The sequence below is a fragment of the Phycodurus eques genome, chromosome 17, assembly GCF_024500275.1.
Source record: "Phycodurus eques isolate BA_2022a chromosome 17, UOR_Pequ_1.1, whole genome shotgun sequence".
In the NCBI taxonomy this organism is placed as follows: domain Eukaryota; kingdom Metazoa; phylum Chordata; class Actinopteri; order Syngnathiformes; family Syngnathidae; genus Phycodurus; species Phycodurus eques.
The window spans coordinates 21562885-21583522 of record NC_084541.1 but is presented as its reverse complement, the minus strand read 5'-3'; the positions used below and the strand labels follow the sequence as shown (position 1 = coordinate 21583522).

Sequence of the window (20638 nt, the reverse complement as noted above, 5' to 3'; positions counted from 1 at the left end):
TGTGTTATTTACTTGGTTTGATGTTATTTCCCTCCACAAATGTATTCCACATTTCATTTACATTTATTTTCATGTTGTCGTACATACTATTTGTGTTTTTATGTACTTGTAACTTATTACAACTTGTTAGTTTAAAAAAATTTGTTTTACTTGCTTTTGGTTGTTTTCATGTCTATTAACTTGAGTTACTTGTTTTTGTGTTGCGTTTGCATAGTGTTATTTAGTTTGGTAGATGACTGATATATCGTGTTTGCGTGGACGAAGCGTTGACGGAGGTTGAAAAAGACGAGAAGTTGCGTTTATTAGGACGTGAAGACAAAGTTGGGGAACAATCCAGATGGCGGCGGGGGCAGCGCCGTTAAGGCCCGGGCTCGCCTCCGACACGCACGCACACAAACTTCACTAAAGATGATTTACATGAGCTATCGTACACCAGCGGCTGCAGAATCGGACGCAGCCTCTTCATCGTCGTCGTCATCCCTCAAGGCAGAGGTGAGGGGTCAAAGGTGCCCCGGGGGGGTCTCCGTCTTTACATGGACAAGCTCCCAGTAGGCTTGCAAAACTCCGGGAATTTTCAAAGATGGAAACTTTCCATGGGAATTTATGGAAGGTTGTTTCTTAATAGGGAATTTAAAGACTGTTGCAGAAAATATATTTTGCCGTAATCCTGACGACAACAAGCAGATTACATGCAAATTCAGTACAGTGATACCTTGACTTACGTGTGCCCCAATTAGCACATTTTACAGTTACGAGTTGTCACTTGGCGGATTTTGTTTTTGTTTTGTGTTGCGTGCAAGCTTTAGTTTTGCCGCAAAGGAGCAGTTAAGTTACTGTAATGCCCTCGCATGTGGGCAAGGAGAGCCATCTACTATTCTGCATCTATTTTATGACAAAACAAAATATTTGAATGTGATCCTTTCCATGATGTTCCCAGTAATTCCTATCAATTCCCACAGGAAGTTTACAACTGCGAATTGTGTCCTTCCCAAACTGCCGGCCTAACATCCCACGGAAATTTCGGGAAACCTTTCCACCCGTTTGCAACCTGCGCGGCCCGACGGCGATGGGGGGAGGAGGAGGAGGGGTGCGCTCTGGCAGAGGGGGGTGGGGTGGGGGTGGTGTGCGGGTTGGTTGGCCCGCGGGGTCACTTGGTGGAGCGGCGCGTGGGCTCCGAGGCGGTGGGGGGAGGGGGCGGGCCGCGGCGGTCCAGGTCCTCGATGTAGAACATGATGAGCTTGCGGCGTTCCTCGGGGACGCACTCCAGCACCAGGTAGCGCTTGTCGTTCTGCAGGATCTTCTCCACGTCTTTCAGGTGCTGCTCCGACTCCTGGATCAGCTTCCGGGACCTAACGGGTCAAAAGATCACAAAGGTGTCGTAAACCTTCAGGTTCCTCTTTGGCAGAGTAATCGAACAGAAGGCGCGCACCTGTACGTGATGAACTTCGTCTCCTTCAGGAGGGTTCTGAAGTCGGCTTTGGCGGTGATGTATTTGTCTTTGATGTAGTCCTCAAACTCGCGCTGTCGCTTCTAAAAACAACCAAATATTCAGGACTACATTTGCTCACGGACGGCCAGCCGTTTTCCAGCATTCTGAGCGAGCTTTCGAGAGCAACACAAGCTTGTTATCTGTCACAATATAAGCATCAAACCTACAAAGAATAGACCCTCTTCCTTCACCAGACAGAATGTGTTCTGAGCTTTTCAGCAGTAGAACATGGGTTGGTTTTACCAAAAACAGGTGCCTAAACCTGTCCGATTTATGTTTCTTTCCAACACAATCGACATGACAAACAGAGCTTCACCAACTAATCTTTGTCATCTACTTAAAAGCTGTGCTCATCTCCAATCCAAAGCAGTGCAACGCTGCCATCTACTGGGAACTACTCATCATTCTATTGGTTTACAAAGCTGAATTTGACAGACAAGCTAAGCTGAGCGAGACCCTCTTCCATGCCCACCCCACTGAAGAACGGACGTGACGAATATAGATGGAGGTGAAGGAGTTAAATAACGCGTGTGGAAAGGCAAGCGCGAACGACACTGCTGTGCGTAACCGTGACGACAGACCAGGAGACAGGCAAATTTACGAGAAGCTGCAGCTGCTTTTGCTGCTGCTGCTGCTGCCGCCCATTGTCCAGCAATCTTAAAAGATCACACGCAATTTAGCGCAATCGGCTATCTGGGATCTTTGTAAACCAAACGCTCTGCGGGAGATTCAAGAGAACATGAACAACATTGAGGATTTGTGAAGATTGCGAGGTCTTACTCTGTCACTGGAGGAGAACTTGATACATCGAGGGTCCTCCTTGATGACCTTCTTGACCTCCTTCCAGGTGGTGGTCAGCGTGATCTTGAAAAGAGAAAACGCCAGCGGACGTCAGTGCGGAGTCGAGCCGTTTTGACGCGTTACCGCGAGCGGACGTTCACCGTGGTGGTCTCGTCCAGGAGCTGCCTGAAGTGCTCCTTCTTCTTCTTGGCTAGCGCCTCCACGTGGTCGTTGAAGAGCTTCTCCTTCTCCTCGCGCTCCAGCAGCGACGCCGACTCCCAGCGGTGGTCTTTGCGAAGGTTCCGCCGCGTGTCCGACCACGTCGCGTCCGGTGAGCGCACCTGCAACCGGGAGGTCAAATGACGGACCGAAGGTACGCACAGCCTTCTGGAACGCATCGTGCTGTCGTGCGTGTTCCTTCCTCACCATGTCGGACATGAGCGCTTTGAAGTGCTGGATGGCTTCTTCCCGCTTGTGCTGCTCTCTCTCGCGGTCTATCTCTTTGGTCTGTTCCGATCGGGCCTTCTGGACCTCTCGCTCGCGTTCCCTCAGGCTGGCCTCGATCCGCGCCTGACGCTCCAGCTCACGCTCCTTCTCCAAGTCCAGGCTCTACGGGACCACAACAGCACGCCAGCTTAGTTTGGGTGGGCTCCAGTGCTAAATAAATCGCCGTTCCCATGTCACAGTGAGAGTATATGCCTGAGAGTATTGTTGACTGCTGCTTGTATGTGTATTCCCGCAGCAAAGTAGCAGTTGTTCGAAGGTTTACAATTTCCCTAAATGCTATGCTAACTTCCATTATCCCATCCATGACATTTTGCATTATATGTTATCATTAGGAGAGTGGACTTGGTTTGGTTGACCATTTTGATGTTCAAATATGCAACGTTTGTCTTCTGTTCTATGTAGACTTTACACCGATCTGATCGGCTTGATCGGTATCGGCCGATAATTAGCATTTTATGCTGATCGGCTTTAATGGCATAATTCCGTTCAATGACGTCACTGATCGACTCCGCAAAAGACATTTACTCCGTGTCGCACTCAAGTACAGTATATTTGAATCCAAAAGCTAGTATATTTTTAGCCTTGTCGCATGTCTTTTGACGTAGCACTGTAAATCCCTGACCGCCAAGAAAGAAAGAAAAAAAACATGTCAGCGGTGTGGGACAGACAACACGTCTGGGACCGATCAACAAATAATGCCTGGATCAGACCGCAAGACAAATTAGGTCTTTCACGATTGCACCATGTCAGACGACTGCAATAAAATCCTGTATTCTGATACCACCGCACCCCGTCTTTTACGATGACTTGGCTTTATCTTGTCAACTCAAATGTGACCGGATACACTCGTTACCCAGGCAACGACAACAACAACGGATCGCATCGTGTGCATTATAAGAACAAAATGGGGAAGAACGTGCGCTGGTGGTCATCGGTGCTCGGGAGATGACTTTCATTCAAGGACTGCTTGAGGTATGTTCACGTGCTTTTAATTCGATACGGCTCGCAAGCAGGCAACAAAATGTTATGTAGCCTAGCAAGGTAGTGCTAGCATTAACAGTTGCACATAAACATGCCGGCATTATGTCGAATCATGCGCTAAAATTTCGGTGTGTTTGAAGTAATTTAATTATAAAAGTAATTTAATTACAGTAAGTTAGCCCCCATGATTTCTGTCATGTTGCAATGTTGGTTTGACCTGACTGATTAGAATACATGACCTGATTAGAGAAACATTTGAAGATACACAGTATACAAGTATATACAGTAAATGAACAAGTCATTTAAATAGACACATTGCTCCATCTTGTGATCGGATCGGTGATCGTTTTTTTAAACTCTGTGATCGTGTAAAGCCTAGTTCTATGTCAGTTTTACAGTAAATTGCAACTGGGAGCGACAAAAACAGCTTGAAGCAAGCACGCTTTTGCCTCTAATTTGGAGAATTGTCCAAGGCAGACAGTGCGAACAGGCGCCAAGGAAAACTTGCAAAAGTGCTTTTTTTATTAAGATTTTTCACCCATTGCGGGAGAGTCTGGAACAAATCTCCTACTTTAAATAGGAGGTTGACTGTACTGAAAATTGGCGGCGTTTGGTTTGAAATTAGTGTCAAGTCGTCTTTGTGCTTAAATGTGCCAAATCTATCTGGAAAAGATCAAAAAGTACATCTAGCGGCCAAATGGACAATCGTGGCGGATTGCCGGACTATCCTCAACCGCACGACTCCAACTTTCAGTTCGTCAATCCTTAAGCATGAAAGAGAGATAAAGATAACAAAAAAAAGGAGGACTATGGAAAGTACTGTTCTTATACTTTCTTTTAAAATGATTGAATGGAAATGTAATTCAAACAAAGAACTCAAGTGCTTGTCACCTTGGCCTGCTTGTCCAGGTACTGCTTGAAGAACTCCTCCCTGAGGGCGGAGCTGTCCACCGCCTTGTAGCGGGGGTCCGTCTCCATCCTCTCCTTGACTTTGCTCCAGCGCTGCCCGCCTTCCACGTGCTGGTCGCTCAGCATCTCGAAGAAGTCCTGCCTTACCTGCCGCCAGCACACCAGCTCTCTTGAGACCACCGCTCCCATCAGAGATGGGGAGGGGTCTCCTTACCTTCTCCCCTCGGGACTTGGAGTCATCTTTGTCCCTCTTCCTCAGGGCCGTCATGTGCTCCACGAAGATGGCTTCCCTGTCCTTCATCTTGTCGATGCTCTTGAAGCGAGGGTCTCGGCCGTGCTTGACGGCAAACTCGCTGAAGGTGGTCCTGAGAAGAAGCGCAGACCACGTGAAGACGACATCGGCGCCGGATGGTCAGAATTAGAATCATCTTTATTTGCCAAGTATGTTAAAAACACACAAGGAATTTGTGTCCGGTAGTTGGAGCCGCTCTAGTACGACAACAGACAGTCAATTGACAAGAGAACACTTTGGACACATAAAGACATAAAAAACACAGGCACTGAGCAGTAAATAACCAGTAATGTGGTAATGCCGGTACAAATTTTTTTTTTTACCAATGTGCAAAAAGATGCAGAGTCCTCTAGCAATTAGAGCAGTTTGAAATGACTAATAGAACAATAGTCCGGTGTAATGACCATTGTGCAAAGGGCGCAGAGACTTCAGGAAATGTGTTCAGTTTAAAGTGACTAGTAGTGTGATAATCTGGGACAATGTCGATTGTGCAAATGGTACAGATGCTACTCGGGCACATGAGTATTGGTGCAAATAGTGCAGATTGGCGAAACTACGACAGTGAGTGCACGAGTAAGGTATAATTGGCCCAACAGAGATGTGACAACAAACTCAAACGGCATTCGCACCTGGCCGTCAACTTGGCGGCGTCCATCATCTTCCTGAATTCGTCTTTGGCCTGCATCAGCTTGTTCTTCTTCTCCTTCCTCTCCTCCTCCGCTCTCGTCTTCACGTACTGGTCGAACACCTGTGGCACACCGACGACAACATGGGACCAGGCCCGCCCGGCACAGGCGGAAACAACCGGGAGACACGGGTGATGACCTGCTTGCGTTCTTTGGGGTTGAGCAGAAGGTATCGAGGGTCGAAGACAATCTTGTGAAGCTCTTTGTCCCACGTGGAGAAAGCAGACACCTACACGCACGCACGCACACACAAACGTTTACAGCGTTCCCCCGCTATATTATTTAAATTCCTTCACATGAAGCTTAAAACCCGTTAATGTACGTTTGTGTGAGTGAAAGCTTATGTGCATTCTGATTGGATGCAACCTGTGACGCTCCGCGCCAGCGATGGCAAAACACCATTCATGAAAACTGCTGCCAAACCACGCACACTGCGCAACAATTCAGTCGGGCTGGGCTGCGTTGCTCAGTGTGCGGTAGCCTTAAAACGCGAGGGAGGGGTAAAACTACATATGAATAATAATAATTTATTTGGTCCCTCTATGTTGCAGATTTTCACCTTGCGCCAGCGGGTGCGTCTGAAATAGAGCTGCACGATATTTTGTTTGAGCATCGTCATTGCAATGTACGTGTGCGCAGTAGTCACATCGCAGGGTCTGCTGCGATGTTGGTGTACTGTAATATACAGTCCATCCATCTATCCATTTTCTGAGCCGCTTCTCCTCACGCGGGTCGCAGGCGTGCCGGAGCCTATCCCAGCTGTCATCGGGCAGGAGGCGGGGTACGCCCTGAACTGGTTGCCAGCCAATCGCAGGCCACATACAAACAAACAACCATTTGCACTCACAGTCATATCTACGGGCAATTTAAGAGTCTCCAATGAATGCATGTTTTTGGGATGTGGAGTCAATCAACTGTAATATTAAAATTGACCAGCAAAGGGACCTGTTTGGCCCTGCTGCATTTCACATCAGAATGAAACAAGGCAGACACACAGTTTCATGACTGCGTGAGGTGCGTTCAGGGGCAGCGTAAATGGAAGTGAATGTCATCTTTTGTAAGGCAGTACATAATTGTAAAAATTGATTAGTAGGAAATGTATTATTTGCATCAGAATGCTTTATTTATGAACACTGCACGATCACACTGTGATCATATGGAATTTATTTTGTTTTGCATTATAAGAGTTGCTAAATGATTTTGTGAAAAGAGTCAGCCAGAATGCAAAGTTATCAATGTCTAGGGTTGGGCATCGTTTGAATTTGAGCGATTCCGGTCTCGATTCCGGTCCCTTATTTCACTTATTTCGATTCCAAACGAATCTCGATTCAGATTCTTTTAGAGGGCTGGTTCAAAAAGGTTTGCATGGTTTAAATAAAAGGTGTCCAAATTATGAACATCCATTTTCTTAGCAGCCCGCAGCATAGACTAAACTGAACATTGGACTTGATGTTCTTTATAACCAGTATCACTATCAAACCTATGAACTAAAATGTGTGTGAACTAACCCATTGAGTTAATATTCATTAATTAATGTTGCAGCTAAAAGTTAAATATAGCATTGTTAAAATCATTATTCGGGACTGTTTTATCATGGTTTACATGTGCAGGTTTTAACTTGACTTCCTGTTTTAAGCTTGTAGCCTTTTAGTTTGAAGTGTACACACCGATAATCAGCAATATAGTCTTATTCCAAGTGTTGCACCGAAGCGACTGATCATTCATTTTACCTAAGTTAAGACACACTTTTGTCCGCCGCCGTTGGGCATAAGCACGTCTTCGTGCGAGTTCTTTGTTGGGTTTTGCCACTTCTTCGCTGGTTTTCGCCACTTCTTCAGGGTCGGTGGACTAGGCATTGAAACTGAGAACCAAAATGTTTCAATTTCAACAATTCCGGGAGAACTGGAACGTTAGCCCCGATGCCCAACCCTATCAATGTCCTCTCACCATTGTTTAAGTCATACTGCGTTACGTGTTTTTGTTTGCACTAAAGACATAAGTCCTGTTTTTGTTTTAATTTGTCATTTTAAAAAAGACCATTCTAGCAACAAGTTTCTCCTCGTTTTTTTGAGATTGTAGGGTGACAGCTGCACCTGGTTACTAGTGTGGACTGAATGGTTGGCAACAATGGGGAGATGAAATGCCAGTGTTTTGAGGGTAATAGCCTGTCAGCAACATACACTATTGAAAAAAAAAAAAAAAGAACTATGAACTAGTTTGTTTTTGGAATGGTGAAATTTTGAATTATGAACTGAACTGTGAACTAGTTAGCGTAGGAATGAACTTTCCCAACACTGACCCTGTATTATTTCAGATCACGAGTTTTAAGAAAATCCCAATCTCATTTCTTTCCAACATCGTGCAGCCCTAGTCCGAAATGGATTCCCCAGCAGGATAAACGGAGAATCAGCATAATATGTAACGTGTGCGGCGTACCCCTCTCTCCAGCAGCATGTCTTTGAACTGCGTCATCCTGGACTCGAGCGGGACCAGGGCTCTCTCCCGGGCCGCCCTCAGCTCCGCTTCCATCACCGCTTCCTTCTCAGAGTCCGCTTCGCTCACATCCTCCTTCCTGTGTAAGAGAAACCAATGTGTGTGTCTGTGTGAGAGAGAGAGAGAAATAAACCTGTCTGCTCAATCTTATAAACAGACACACACACACACACACACACACACGTGACTGACTTTCTCTTCTTGGCTTTGGAGGGCTCCTCATCGTGAGCGTCGTCCGTGGCGAGGGCCAGCTCGTTATCCTCCTTGCTGAAAACTGCACACACAAAGAAACACAGAGTTACAAAAGCATGCACGTATACAAAGACACAAAAACTCAGAAGACAGAAAAACACAAACACACACACACACACACCCAGACAGAGCGAGTTGTTTGGCGGCCGCGTGCGCGCGTTGGGTCACCTGTCCTTCTGGCGTCGTCGAGGCCCCGCTTGTGCGGGGGCTCCTGGATGTGTTTGTCGACGTCGGCGCGGCCCACCAGCTCGTCGGGCCGGTCCCACATGGACAGGCGCGTGGTAGGGTTGTAGAAGAAGACGCGCTCGTCGCCCGTCCACACCACGCACCACGGCGTGCCCGGGATGGGATTGGTGGCCACCGGGCGAGCTTTCTGGGCCGCCTTCTCTTCTTCGCTCATTTCTTCTTCTTTGCGCTCCTTCAGCAAACATGACAACATTTAGTCATGCCAACAAATAGCATTTATGCAGCAGCGGTGTTGTAACCCTTTAAGCGACGGACATTTGGACAAACGGTGCAGCAACACATAGACAGACACTATAACAGTACTCAGTCATATTCTGTATCAACGCAGGGGCCCCCCTGTCGCTCCTCGGACCTGCTTCCTTCTTCCTTCCTGGTTTGAATGCACCACATAAACCCATCTCTGGGGGGGTTTGGTTGTTAGGCTGCTCCCTGGGTTCCGCACCCCCTTATCGTTTCCTTGTCGGGTGCCCCTATCCGCCATCCTTTCCAACAAACAAGGGAGTCCCTCCCGCCCACAGGGTGGGCGGAGACTGGCTGCATCATGGGCCCTGCAGGTTGGGGGAGGGAGGGTGGGGGGCATCGGATCCCTGCGGCCTCCTCCAGGTGGCCGGTTGTCGGGTCGCCTAGGTGGGGCCCGCGGACTGCCCTGGGTCCCTCGGTGTGGGAGGTGTCCCGTCCGCCGGGCTGCTCTCTGGTGGACCCCTGGGCCCGATTCCCGCCCCTCGATTGATCGGGTGGGGTCCTCAGCCTCCGCGGTGCAGACACAGCAATTACAGAACACTTCTGTCAGTCTCTGTGCATGCGAAACTGTCAAATCACTTGCATGTGTCCGCAGGCACACATGCCTGGGACTCTTTTGCTGGGTGTTGGGCCACTCACTTATTGCGACAAATGACCCCTCAAGTATCCCCTCACTCACACTCTCGTCCTACGAACTTTTATAATTTACATAGTCAAGCCGTATAGCCGGGTTTACGACCCTTGTCCTGCGAGCTTCTTCTCCTGTCCTTGTCCTGTTCCATCTTGTCCTATCCTTCCATCACAGGGTGTAGCACTACAGCCCCATACAATTTTAAATCACAGCGGCATCTTAAAAACTCCACTGTGACACAGTAAAACTGTTCCGGCATAAAAAGGATACAGATCCTCCATTCTGCTTGAACTAACAGCCGAACAGGACAAAAAATATATATATTTTTTTTTTTAAGGCACCAGTGTTTAGAATTTTTTTGACAAAGGGGAAATTGTTTTCCCCAAGAGGTAGGTAGCACTTATTTTCAGATGTATAAAGAAACAAAACAATTCTTTTAACAGAAAATATTTCTTTAGATCATGTGCATAAAATAAAATTTTTAAATAATAGTGAAAATGATCCCAGTATTAATATGCACAGAAAAATTTAAATGGCATTGAAATTGGACTAGTGGATAGTGGAAGAAGAAATCAGAGCTTTTATGTGATGGCATATGTGTAGCAGATAGAAAGAATGTGATTGCTATTTTTTGCAATTGCATTTATTTATTCATTAATTACTGCAAATTCTATGGTGTTATTATTGAAGGTTTCTGGCTTTATTTTGGACACCTACTGTATTTTCATGGGGTGGAGTTTTTACTTTGAAGATTAGCAGCTATGACGTGCTCCAGTCTCTCTTTCAGTTAACTTTTGGCCTGCCTGAGAGGTAGGTACGTACGTGCGTGTGTATTTTTCAAGGGCTTAAATCTAAATTATGAAAAACATTTTGATGGGATGTTATTTGCCAATATAGGATTTTATTTTCATGTTGTATAGTCTGATCGAAGGGCTGTGGGGTGGTGAGAGCGCAAACTCGTCACGTTCCTCCCTATATGCGTGCGTGTTAATTTGTCGTCGGTGTGATATGCTAACCGTGCATTATTTTCACAGACACGTGGGATCACACTACTTGCTGCCCAGTTTTTTGCTATTTAGTCACACATGCAGGAAATAAACCCCAACTGTGCGAGTGTCACTGTAAGCACCAGAACACGACGCCGTGTAGTCGGTTGTGCAGACCGTCCGGCGACGTAGCACCCGGCCGGCCGGAATTGCGGCTAATGAGTTTCTCCTACCTGCTTTTCATTGTTCATGTTGAGGATTTTGTTCTCCTCTTCCTCCATCTCCATGGCCTCCGCTTCCTCCTGCGCCAGACGCTCCTTGGTCTTTTCTGCTTCCTTTTCTGCACGCACGCACACAGACATAAAAAGCAGTTTTGTTCTATGAGCAGTGACGTATTTTTTACTTTTACAACCCTACATTTGAAATCATACATCTGTACTTTCAACGTCTTTGTCAAAATTTGCTAATGTTTTTTTAACTCCACGGTAAACTGACAACTGAGGCCAACTGACAAAAACAAAAAATAAAAGAAAGACTGAGATGAGGTGGAAAATACTGACAGCAGTGGCATGGAGGAATGTGAACCAGGAAGTTGCAATGTGACATGTGCCCCCCCACCAAATGGAATGAGCACTTGAAACGCCTCTAAAATCCTCCATGTCAAATCAATTCATCATTGATGACTGATCTATATGACCTTTTCGACGGCTCTTCTCATGAATCATGTTCCACTTGTGCTACTTTAGTTGCGTTTCAAGGCAAGTGACGGTCATTTTGAAGCTTCCACTTGGAGAATTCCTCCCTGGGAATTTCAGTCCAAACGAGCTTATTGGTGGACACTTTGAACTGATCCTTGTCAGCCAATCGAAGAAGGGCTTCCTCGAGTAGCAGACGAAACGTAACGATAAGTTGACAAATAACCATTTTTTCCTGTTTTATCCTCATTTGAAGGTTTTTTTGGATCGGATTTTCTACAGGAGACATCACACAAAAATCTTTCCCAAAAACTCAATTTCTCCATCCAATCCATCAGCCGATTTTCTAAATTCTTGCTGCACTGTAATCAAGTCGAAGTGGCCGTTGCAAAAAGACGATCACTTTTGGCAAATCTTGTCGCGGGTTAGGCTAATTCTCGTGACTGTGAGTAAGGAATGATCACAATCATTCATTATTCCCTAATCACTACAAAGGGATTTTAGTGGAGATTTTAGGGAACTATCTAGGTCCACAAGATGAAGTATTTACTTCCCCAGATCTGCCAATCTATAAAAATTCACTTCCAGAACATCCCTCCATCCATCCATTTTCTGTAGCGCTTATCCTCACACGGGTCAGGGGTGTGCTGGCGCCTAACCCAGCTATTTTCGGGCAGCAGGCGGGGTACACCCTGAAGTGGTTGCCAGCCAATCGCAGGGCACATACAAACAAACAACCATCCGCACTCACATTCACACCTACGGGCAATTTAGAGTCTTCGATCAACCGAGCACGCATGTTTTGGCGATGTGGGAGGAAAGCGGAGTGCCCGGAGAAAAGCCACGCAGGCACGGGGAGAACATGCGAACTCCACATAGCCGGAGCCAGGGATTGAACCCAGGTCGTCAGAACTGTGAGGCAGACGCTCTAACCAGTCGTCCACCGTGCCGCTACGGATATTCTAAATAAGAGTAAAAATTAATGTAGACTTTTGTACATTTCAATGTCTGCAATTTATTACTTTTAAAAACAGAGATTGCGTCAGTACTTGTGCCAGCCTTTTTTTTAACCCAGTATCTCTATTTCTACTCAAGTACAGAGTAGGGCTACAATTCATGATTATTTTAATAATCAATTTGTCAATTATTTTTTTGATTTTTCTGTTTAAAAACATGTTTAATTTCAATCTCTATTTAAAAACAGGACACTTTCAAATTGACAGTGCAGACAATGTAAAAACAAATTGATTGAACTGGTTTGGCCCGTGACATCCGTTGGAAAAGCAGCAAAAATGTTGCCGATTGTTTTCCAAAGTAAAATAAAATTTTGCCAAATGTCTTATTTTGAAAAACAAACAAACAAAACAAAGATAATCAATCTGATTTCATGGGAGACGACAAGAAATTGGACAATATTTACTGTTGAGAGGCTGGAATCAGAGGATTTGGACAATTTTAAGTTAAACAAGTTCATTAAACAATGAATCGATTACCAAAATAGTTGTTGATTAATTTGATGAACGATTAGTGGTCGATCAATTGATAAATTGTTGTACCTCCATAATTGACAATACAATTGTGTGCTTGACTCAATTTTAGAGTCAGTTCTTTTGAACCTTGACTTAAGTACTTCTACTTTTACACAGGGATCAGTCCTTGTACTCAAGTACAGAGCCGGAGCACTTTTGCAAACCGCGTAGCCGAGTTCCTACCTCTGTCCAGCACGGCCTGCGGCTTCTCCCAGGTGGACTCCAGGGTGCGGTTGTTGTAGTAGTACGTCTTGCCGTCTACCGTCTTGTACTCGGACCACTCGGGCAGTTGCAGCGCGGCGGCCACGGAGGCGGGCGCTGCCGACAACGCCAACTGAGGGTGCATCATGGACACCAGAGACGGGCCCATGCTGGGCAGCATTCCTGAGGCGGGACGATTGGCACAGCGTTGGCGACACTTGTGTGTACACGGCAGCCTGCGCGCACCCGACCCGTTAGACCAGCTACCGGATGTGCGTGTGAGTCTCTGACTAAAACGTATCAGTGGTCCTGTCTGACATCACATGACGATTCTGACATTGAAAGTGGACAACATGACTAAAACAAGCAGAAAAATAAGAAAAGCACACAAACACAAAAGCCAGTGAGAAAGGACCCAGACCCGTGTGTGCATGTGCGCGAGCACACCCACACGCACGTCCCACAAAGACACGCACACAGGCATGACATCAATCCCAGTTTTGCGCGCGACGTTGTGAGAAATCCACTAAATATGAGATACATATGTTGTGTGCATGTTGTGTGTCTGGGTGACGGCGCAGCAAAGCAGGGGTGCAGTGGAGGTGATGGGCTAGCATGCCATCTAGCGGGCGACTGAGAGGCGGCGATAGGGTGCGTTTACCATTGGCGGCGGGGCCCGCCTTTACGCAGGGAGCGCCTACTATCTGCATCATTGCTACACCTGCAACAACAACGCACAAGAAAGCATCGGGTTGGACACCAGCAACATACTGTGTGTGTGTGTCACAAACAGACTTGGGGTCAGAGGTCATGCTATGTGTGCTTCCATCAGGGGTGGGCCATGTTTGAGTTTTAAACCAGATGTGCGACGGCTTTTGTCAGCGAGGTGGAAAAAAAAGAGTAGCAGCGCCTTGAGATACGAGTTCAACGCGTTCTATGACCCCACTCGGAACTCAAAACACATATCTTATCATTTAATAAAAAAAAAAAGACTAATAACTAGGGATGCACAGACATGAAAATTCTTGACCGAAAGCGAGGAAACGAAGGCCTAAATACCAAAAGAAATGACTATGCCAATTATTAGTAAAATTGCATTTATGACTGCAGAGCTGCCAACCTATAAATACTCATCTCCAGAACTATGCGTCTAAATTTCCATATTTTTTAAATGACGTCGAGAACGTTACTGCGGGACAGTTATTGCAGCATATGTAATAGGATAAAAATTATTCTGAATACTGTTCAATTGCACAACATAATCATTACCCTATAATCGTAATTATTAATTTATAGCTTCAACATTTGCTATTTTAATGTATTTATTGCATAAGCCTTCTAAAAGCGGAGAGTTGCAGCCTGAATCAAAGTATGAGAGTTTCACATACCAGCATCAAAAATAGCCGTCAATGGATTAATTAGCTTTTGCCGATTCTGTTTTCAACTGTAGTAAAGAAAGCAAGTCTATTAAATCAGATGAATCCATCCATCCATCCATTTTCTACCGCTTATCAGAGATCGGGTCGCAGGGGTTGTAGCTTTAGCAGGGACGCCCAGACTTCCCTCTCCCCAGCCACTTCCTCCAGCTCTTCCGGGGGGATCCCGAGGCGTTCCCGGGCCGGCCGAAGGACGTGGTCTCTCCGGCGTGTCCCGGGTCGTCCCCGGGGTCTCCTCCCGGCGGGACGTGCCCGGAACACCTCACCGGGGAGGCGTCCGAATCAGATGCCCCGGCCACCTCATGCGGCTCCTCTCGATGCGGAGGAGCAGCGGCTCTAATCGGAGATCTTCCAGGATGACCGAGCTTCTCGCCCGTTCTCTAAGGGAGAGCCCGGACACCCTGCGGAGGAAACTCATTTCGCCACTCGTTCTTTGGGTCACGACCCGCAGCTCGTGACCATAGGTGAGGGCAGGAACGAAGATCGACCGGTAAATCGAGAGCTTCGCCTTTCGGCTCAGCTCCGTCTTTACCACAACGGACCGATACAAAGTCCGCATCACTGCAGACGTTGCACCGGGCCGCCTATCAAAATTGTCAATGCAGGGGGGCGGGCGGTATTTGTGTTTGGCGACAGTGTTAAAAGCACTTTGAGTACATCGAAGGCAGAAAAGTCCACGTAGCATTATTAATACAAGCGTTTGCATGTGAATGTGACAATTTCCATCACGGGATGAAACGACGAGCAAAGTACACGCAGTCCCCGTGGTTACGGCCTGTCGATGCTGAGCGCGTCTCACCTGGCAGAGGGATGTGCATGCCCGGCAGGGGCACCCGGAAGGGTGGCACCATGACGGGCGGGAAGGCGGGGATGGCGGCGGTGGGCTGGGCCACGCTATGAGGCAGGGTGGCGGGCAGCAGCGGGACCGTCTGCACCGCCGTGACGGTGGAGGGCACCGTGGACACCGTCACCACGCTGACCGTAGACACGGCCGCGGACGAGCTGGCCGCGGGGGCGAGGTCGGCTACCGCGTTGGCTGGAGGGACGGGAGGAAAGGAAACGTTAGAATTCATACACGTGTGGAGGTGAGTGTGCGTGTAGTGCAGGGGGTACAAAGTCTAGCCCCCGAGGTCACGGCACTTCATTTCATGCACGCATGCTATATCACAAACATGTATGTTTAAGAGTTTAAAAGGTTTTTAAGAGTATAGATATTGTTCATAGGAGTCGCATGTGGGGAAGATTAGAGTCTGGGGAGGTTCGTAAAGCTTTACAATGTCTAGAAATAAACAAGTGGTCTCTACTTCACGGATTTCACCTATTGCGGGGGTTGTCTGGAACCCAACTCCATTTTGGCGTTTAAATATATAAGAATCGAACACTCTACCGATTAGCCCTTCTATTAATCGGTGCAAATTTCAACAATCCCAACAGATGATGCAATGACAAATGTGCATGTGAGATGCAGGTCGTAATGCTGTCCACTTGGGGTCACCTTCCTCACGTTCCACACTGCAGTATCTGTGACTAAGTTCAGCGGCCTTTAAAAGGTGGCCTGGCCTGGTGCGTGACATTTGCGTCAGCCAGTGGAGTTGGCTGTTGTGAGTTTGGTTTAGCCAGTTTGCGTGTTGAGTGAACGGGCGTGAGCTATGGCCAATCGCACCTTGTGAATGAATGGGCTTATTAAAGAGATTTTGCTTCGACTTTTTTTGTAATTGACATACTCAATCTTTTCAGTCCTACTTGCATCCTTCGCTTTTTCTGTGTACTGCGCTTGGGAGGAAAAAGTTTGGACACTCCTGATGAAGTGTGTGTGTGTGTGTGTGTGTGTGCGTGCGTGCCCGTGCACACGTGTGTTGGTTGCAACCTGCTATGGTGACAGAGGGTGCCAAGGTGGTGGTGCATTCCGGACTGGAGCTGAGCGTGCGGGCGGGGGCGCTGGATGGGGCAGTGACAGGCGAGACGGCCGCGCCGGCCGTGGTATTGATGCCGCTGGATCCGGTGGCCGTGGCGCCCCCCGCGCTGGCGGCCCCGACGCCGGTGCCCGCGGCGGTGCCGGCCCCAGCCACCAGTAGAGGGTTGAGCTCTGCCTGCTGGATGATTTTCACGCCCTCCGGTTTGGTCCATGCCGACTCTCTGGTGCGAGCGTTGTAGTAATAAGCCTGGGGGCATAGGGGGCAAAATCAAGAAGACTTGAGACAAAGACGCATAACTAGGGTTGTCACTATCGAACCCCTTCTCCTGAGGGCTCATGTACAAAGACCTGCGTGGATTTCCTACTGAAACATGGCGTACGCTCAAATCCAGAAAACGTACGCACACAAAATATCCAGACGTATGAATCTGTGCATACGCATGAATCCAAACACTTTTCCTTCGTACATCCCAATCGACGTAGAATGAGCGCACATGTTGGCGTAGCCGACCCCTCCCTGTCCACACCCACATTTAAATATGCAAATCATATTTAAATGAACCCTGCGTCTGAGATCCCAGTCTCTGCTTGATCAGGAAAAAAAAGGAAAATGAGCAAGGTAATGAAGAAATGTGTTTTCTTCTGAATGTGAAGTAGCTCAATGAAGTGGAGGTGCGCAAGAAAATCCTCTTTGGCACGCTGTCCTCCAGTGTTAACAAAGAGTGAAAGAGGAGTGGATGGGACAGCCTGTGCGCGGCTGTCAATGCTGTGGAGTCGGAATAGCGCACACACGCTGAACTAAAAAAGTAGTGGTCAAACATTAAGGTGGATTTGAAGCGAAGGACAGCTACCCACCGCCAAAGTGTGGCCAAAACCGGAAGAGGTTTTGGCCACAGAGGGCCTCACCCCGTTCGAGGAGAGAGTCGCTGCGATCATGGGTGACGCTGCTCTCTCAAGGGTGCTGGGAGCGCGTGGTTGACTCTGATCACCCCACAAGGTTAATACCATGTATTTTTACAACTCCCAACAAATGTGTTCATACAGTAACCTACACTAAGCCCAATGAGATTAAGGTTCATGCGTAAATGTATGTATGGTATTTGTCATATTTATTTTTTTTTAATTCAAACAGAAGCACATCAACATATCAAAGAGAATATCAAAAAGTACCTCCTGTGTGATTCCTCAATTTATTATTTTAATACACAGGAGAGGACACGCAGTCGCAGGCACGTGCAACATGTTCGGGGGATTCGTCCACCGTCCCCAGTGTCTTTATTTCGTGTCACAGACGCGGAGGATTCCTCCAGCGTCCCACACTGAAAAAAAGAGTCGCTTGAATTTCCTTAATATGAACATGTACATCAGTTGCACATGATTAAAATGTGTTAAAATGACATAATTTACCCCTCTTCTCCCCCCCAAAAAAAAAAAAAAAAAAGCAGCCATTTTAACAGATTTTAATCATATGCAACCGATGTAAATGTTCGAATTTAATTCAAAGGATTCTTTTTTTCAGTGCTGGCATCACCGATGTCACATACGCGGAGGTTTCGTCCACCGTTCCTTTGAGTCTCCGACGCAATTACGCTCCAACAACCGGCCGCTGCTGCCTGCCCGACTGGCCGTGTCCTCACCCGTGCTGTGCTGGAGCCACGAGGAGATTGTGAGGGCAAGAGGCGGCATACATGATCGCCTTGATCAATTTATAGGCGTCCTCACAAATATCAGTGATTCATTAATACACTGGTCAAAAAGTGAATTCAGAGCCCTTGCTTCGTTTACATTGTTGAACTCAAATGTTGTCGGGCACGAATTGTTCATGTGTCTCTGATGTGCAGATTTTTGATAACATTTTCCCAGCGTCACCTCTAAGTGTCGCCAAAGCACCAACAGCTGCAGAAACGCGCGTACGCCAGCCACGACCTCGGCGTGAGGCACCGCACATTTCCACGGTCCTTTCACTCTTGATACATCTGAACTTTGACGTGAAAAAGAACGGGCGCCACGTTTTTGTGCGTATGCACCCTTTGTACATAAGGCACAAAATAATAATTATGAATTAAATATGAAATGTAATTGGTTAAGTGCAAGCAAACAGGGTGACACATCACAGAGAAGAATCTTCTTAACAAGCGTGACAATTAATGAATTAAAACATTGCAAAGTATGTGAAATCAGGCTTCAAAACGGTGTAGAATTGAGGCATTTTTTTCCGCTCGCAGACGCTGTGGGTGTGTCGCACAGGGATGATTTCAGAGGCATTAAAAACATTATCATTTATCGTGTAAATATATCGTCTTAAATTGTTATCGTAACAAGAGAAACTTTTCAAGATGCGGACAGCCTTCTGCACGCACGAAGAGCACCACAGATTACGCTGCTTCAATAAATTTATTTTCAAGCGTCAACTCACTTTCCCCTCGGGCGTCTTGTTCTCGACCCAGATCTCCTCGGTCAAGTTCACCGCGGGGTTTCCGGAAGTAGGAACTGGGGGCATCCCAGGAGGGAAGAGCATCCCTGGAGGGGGCGGAAGGTTGCCCATGGGAGGTGGAAGAAACGGGGGTCTCTGCAGGAAAGAAACCATAGCCACCCATCTTGACATACACTAAATAAACATTTTTACTTCAAAATGAAGACTATCCAGTCAGAATAATTCAGGGAAGGTGAACTCCCATTGAATGCAGATTTTTAAGTCACTGTTTTTTTTTTTTTTTTTTAATAACAAATAGATTATTCCATTCGTGAGTTGAATAAATACCCCCTAAAGGTCAGGCACGACATGCAAGAAGCACCAAACAAGTCACCTGCAGGTGGGGCGGTCCCATGGGGGGCGGCATGCCTCCCGGTGGCGGGATGGGGGGCATGCTGGGGTCAAAGGGTGGCCGCGGAAACGGGGGGCGAGTCGGCGGCGGCCCCCTCATCATTCCAAAGGGGGGCGGCGGCGGCCTGAGTAGAGGCGGCGGGCCGCGCAACACAGGTGTCTGGGCGGCGGCCGGCGCGGCGGAGGTGGCGGGCACGGGCGTCGGTCCGGGTCCGTGGAACCGCACGGCCTGCTGGGCCATTCTACGAATCGCACATCAAACCGTTGTCATGGTATCCGATAGCATTGGTAGACCAAAGAGACCAAGAAAACAATCCTGATGTAGTGGGGTGTCTACATGTGTTGCTCCACCATGAGCTTCCATAATAAAAATGGAATGAATCAATACATAACCCTAACCATGATATTGGTTTAAGGTGAGTGCATTTTACAAAATGAATCCAAAGCACTTTGTCCATCTGTATTGGGAGGCGTTCTTGTAAAAAAAATAAAATAAAAATCTGCCTCTCTATCAACGCAATGCATCATGGGATATATTGCTTTTCAAGTGACCATCGTTGACGACTCCTTTTCGTTTGCGGGCTTAATTTCTACTCGCTACACTGTGCAACAGCACTACAGAATGAGCCAACCGATTACATATTGTAGCGGCGTCCTGGGGAGGCATTGCCGTTCCCAACACAACCTTGGACGGCGGGAGCATTGAAAACATTTGCGGGTAATCAAGTTGCAGCTGCCTCTGCAACTACCGTGAGCTTGCCGGCTCACTTACTAGAACAGTTTCTTCTGCTTGAACACAGATGAGGGACCATTGTGAGTGGGAGAGCACTATAAAATATGAAAAAATATCTAAATGAAGCAAAAAGTCCTTGTCCGGATGTCTACCGCGTGCGTGAAGGCTAGCCCCTGACCGCTAGCTAGTTCGCTAAATGCACATTAGCCTCCGTGGCTACATCCACAAATTGTGTCTTTGTTTAACTAATTCTGCCGGCGAAAACCCCGCTCGGCGAGTTCATTCCACAACGCCAACATGTGTCCAATATTAAATGGCGGTGTTATGGATATAAACAATTTTGTTCGTAATTTTCTGACCTGTTGTCGCTGAATCCGATCACTTCGCTGTCTGCCTGGTCCGCCATTACAGGAAAATGTTAAGTCTTCCTGGAAACGCCCCTAAATCGAGTCCGCCTTTTCCATTCGACGGTGAACGCTGTCAATCGGGTACGACGGGAGCTCTGATTGGACGGTAACTCTCGTCAGGGTCAAGCTCCACGTTGATTTGTCACATTGCCTCCAATGTGTAACGATGCCTTTGTTCCGTCACGATGCAGGCCGCGCGATCATTGGTCAATTTCTCCTAATTCTTCCCGCAGCACACTCGTGTTGTGTTGTTGAACTTTTTATTTTTTATTTTTATTATTTGCCGATATATTTAAGTGTTTTTCCCCACAAGTTTATTCATTATACATTAAAAAAAAAAAAAAGCCTCGAGATTTTGAGTTCACCCAACGTTTCTTGTGTAGAAATATCTGATTTCAAGAATAGA

At 47.1% G+C, this 20638-nt stretch overlaps 1 protein-coding gene across 4 annotated transcripts; it reads right to left on the bottom strand.

Moving 5' to 3' along the window:
• Positions 1-276: 276 nt before the first annotated feature.
• Positions 277-20231, bottom strand: tcerg1b (transcription elongation regulator 1b (CA150)). 4 transcript variants are annotated; one of them, XM_061702766.1, is made up of 20 exons: positions 20185-20231; positions 19076-19334; positions 18685-18837; positions 16221-16515; positions 15153-15389; positions 13579-13638; positions 12900-13100; positions 10726-10832; positions 8558-8807; positions 8330-8411; positions 8081-8243; positions 5784-5873; positions 5588-5706; positions 4881-5031; positions 4649-4813; positions 2696-2878; positions 2431-2610; positions 2270-2353; positions 1430-1530; positions 277-1349 (listed from the first exon to the last, which is right to left on the bottom strand). In XM_061702766.1, the coding sequence occupies exons 1-20, from the start codon at positions 20229-20231 to the stop codon at positions 1148-1150; spliced, it is 3129 nt and encodes a 1042-aa protein (XP_061558750.1). In that variant the 3' UTR covers positions 277-1147. The 4 variants fall into 4 exon arrangements, with proteins under 4 accessions (XP_061558750.1, XP_061558751.1, XP_061558752.1 ...); XM_061702767.1 differs by having other exon boundaries at positions 8081-8216; XM_061702768.1 differs by lacking the exon at positions 13579-13638.
• Between the last annotated feature and the right edge of the window lie 407 nt (positions 20232-20638).

Bases quoted from the DNA above. Each gene is read 5' to 3' on its own strand.
- tcerg1b (XM_061702766.1), bottom strand. From the start codon at position 20,231: ATGGCGGACCAGGCAGACAGCGAAGTGATCGGATTCAGCGACAACAG. The intron at 10,833-12,899 runs GTAGGAACTCGG...GCGTGCGTGCAG, and splicing joins GCAGGCCGTGCTGGACAGAG to AAAAGGAAGCAGAAAAGACC. The intron at 5,874-8,080 runs GTACGCCGCACA...GCGTGCGTGTAG, and splicing joins ACATGCTGCTGGAGAGAGGG to GTGTCTGCTTTCTCCACGTG.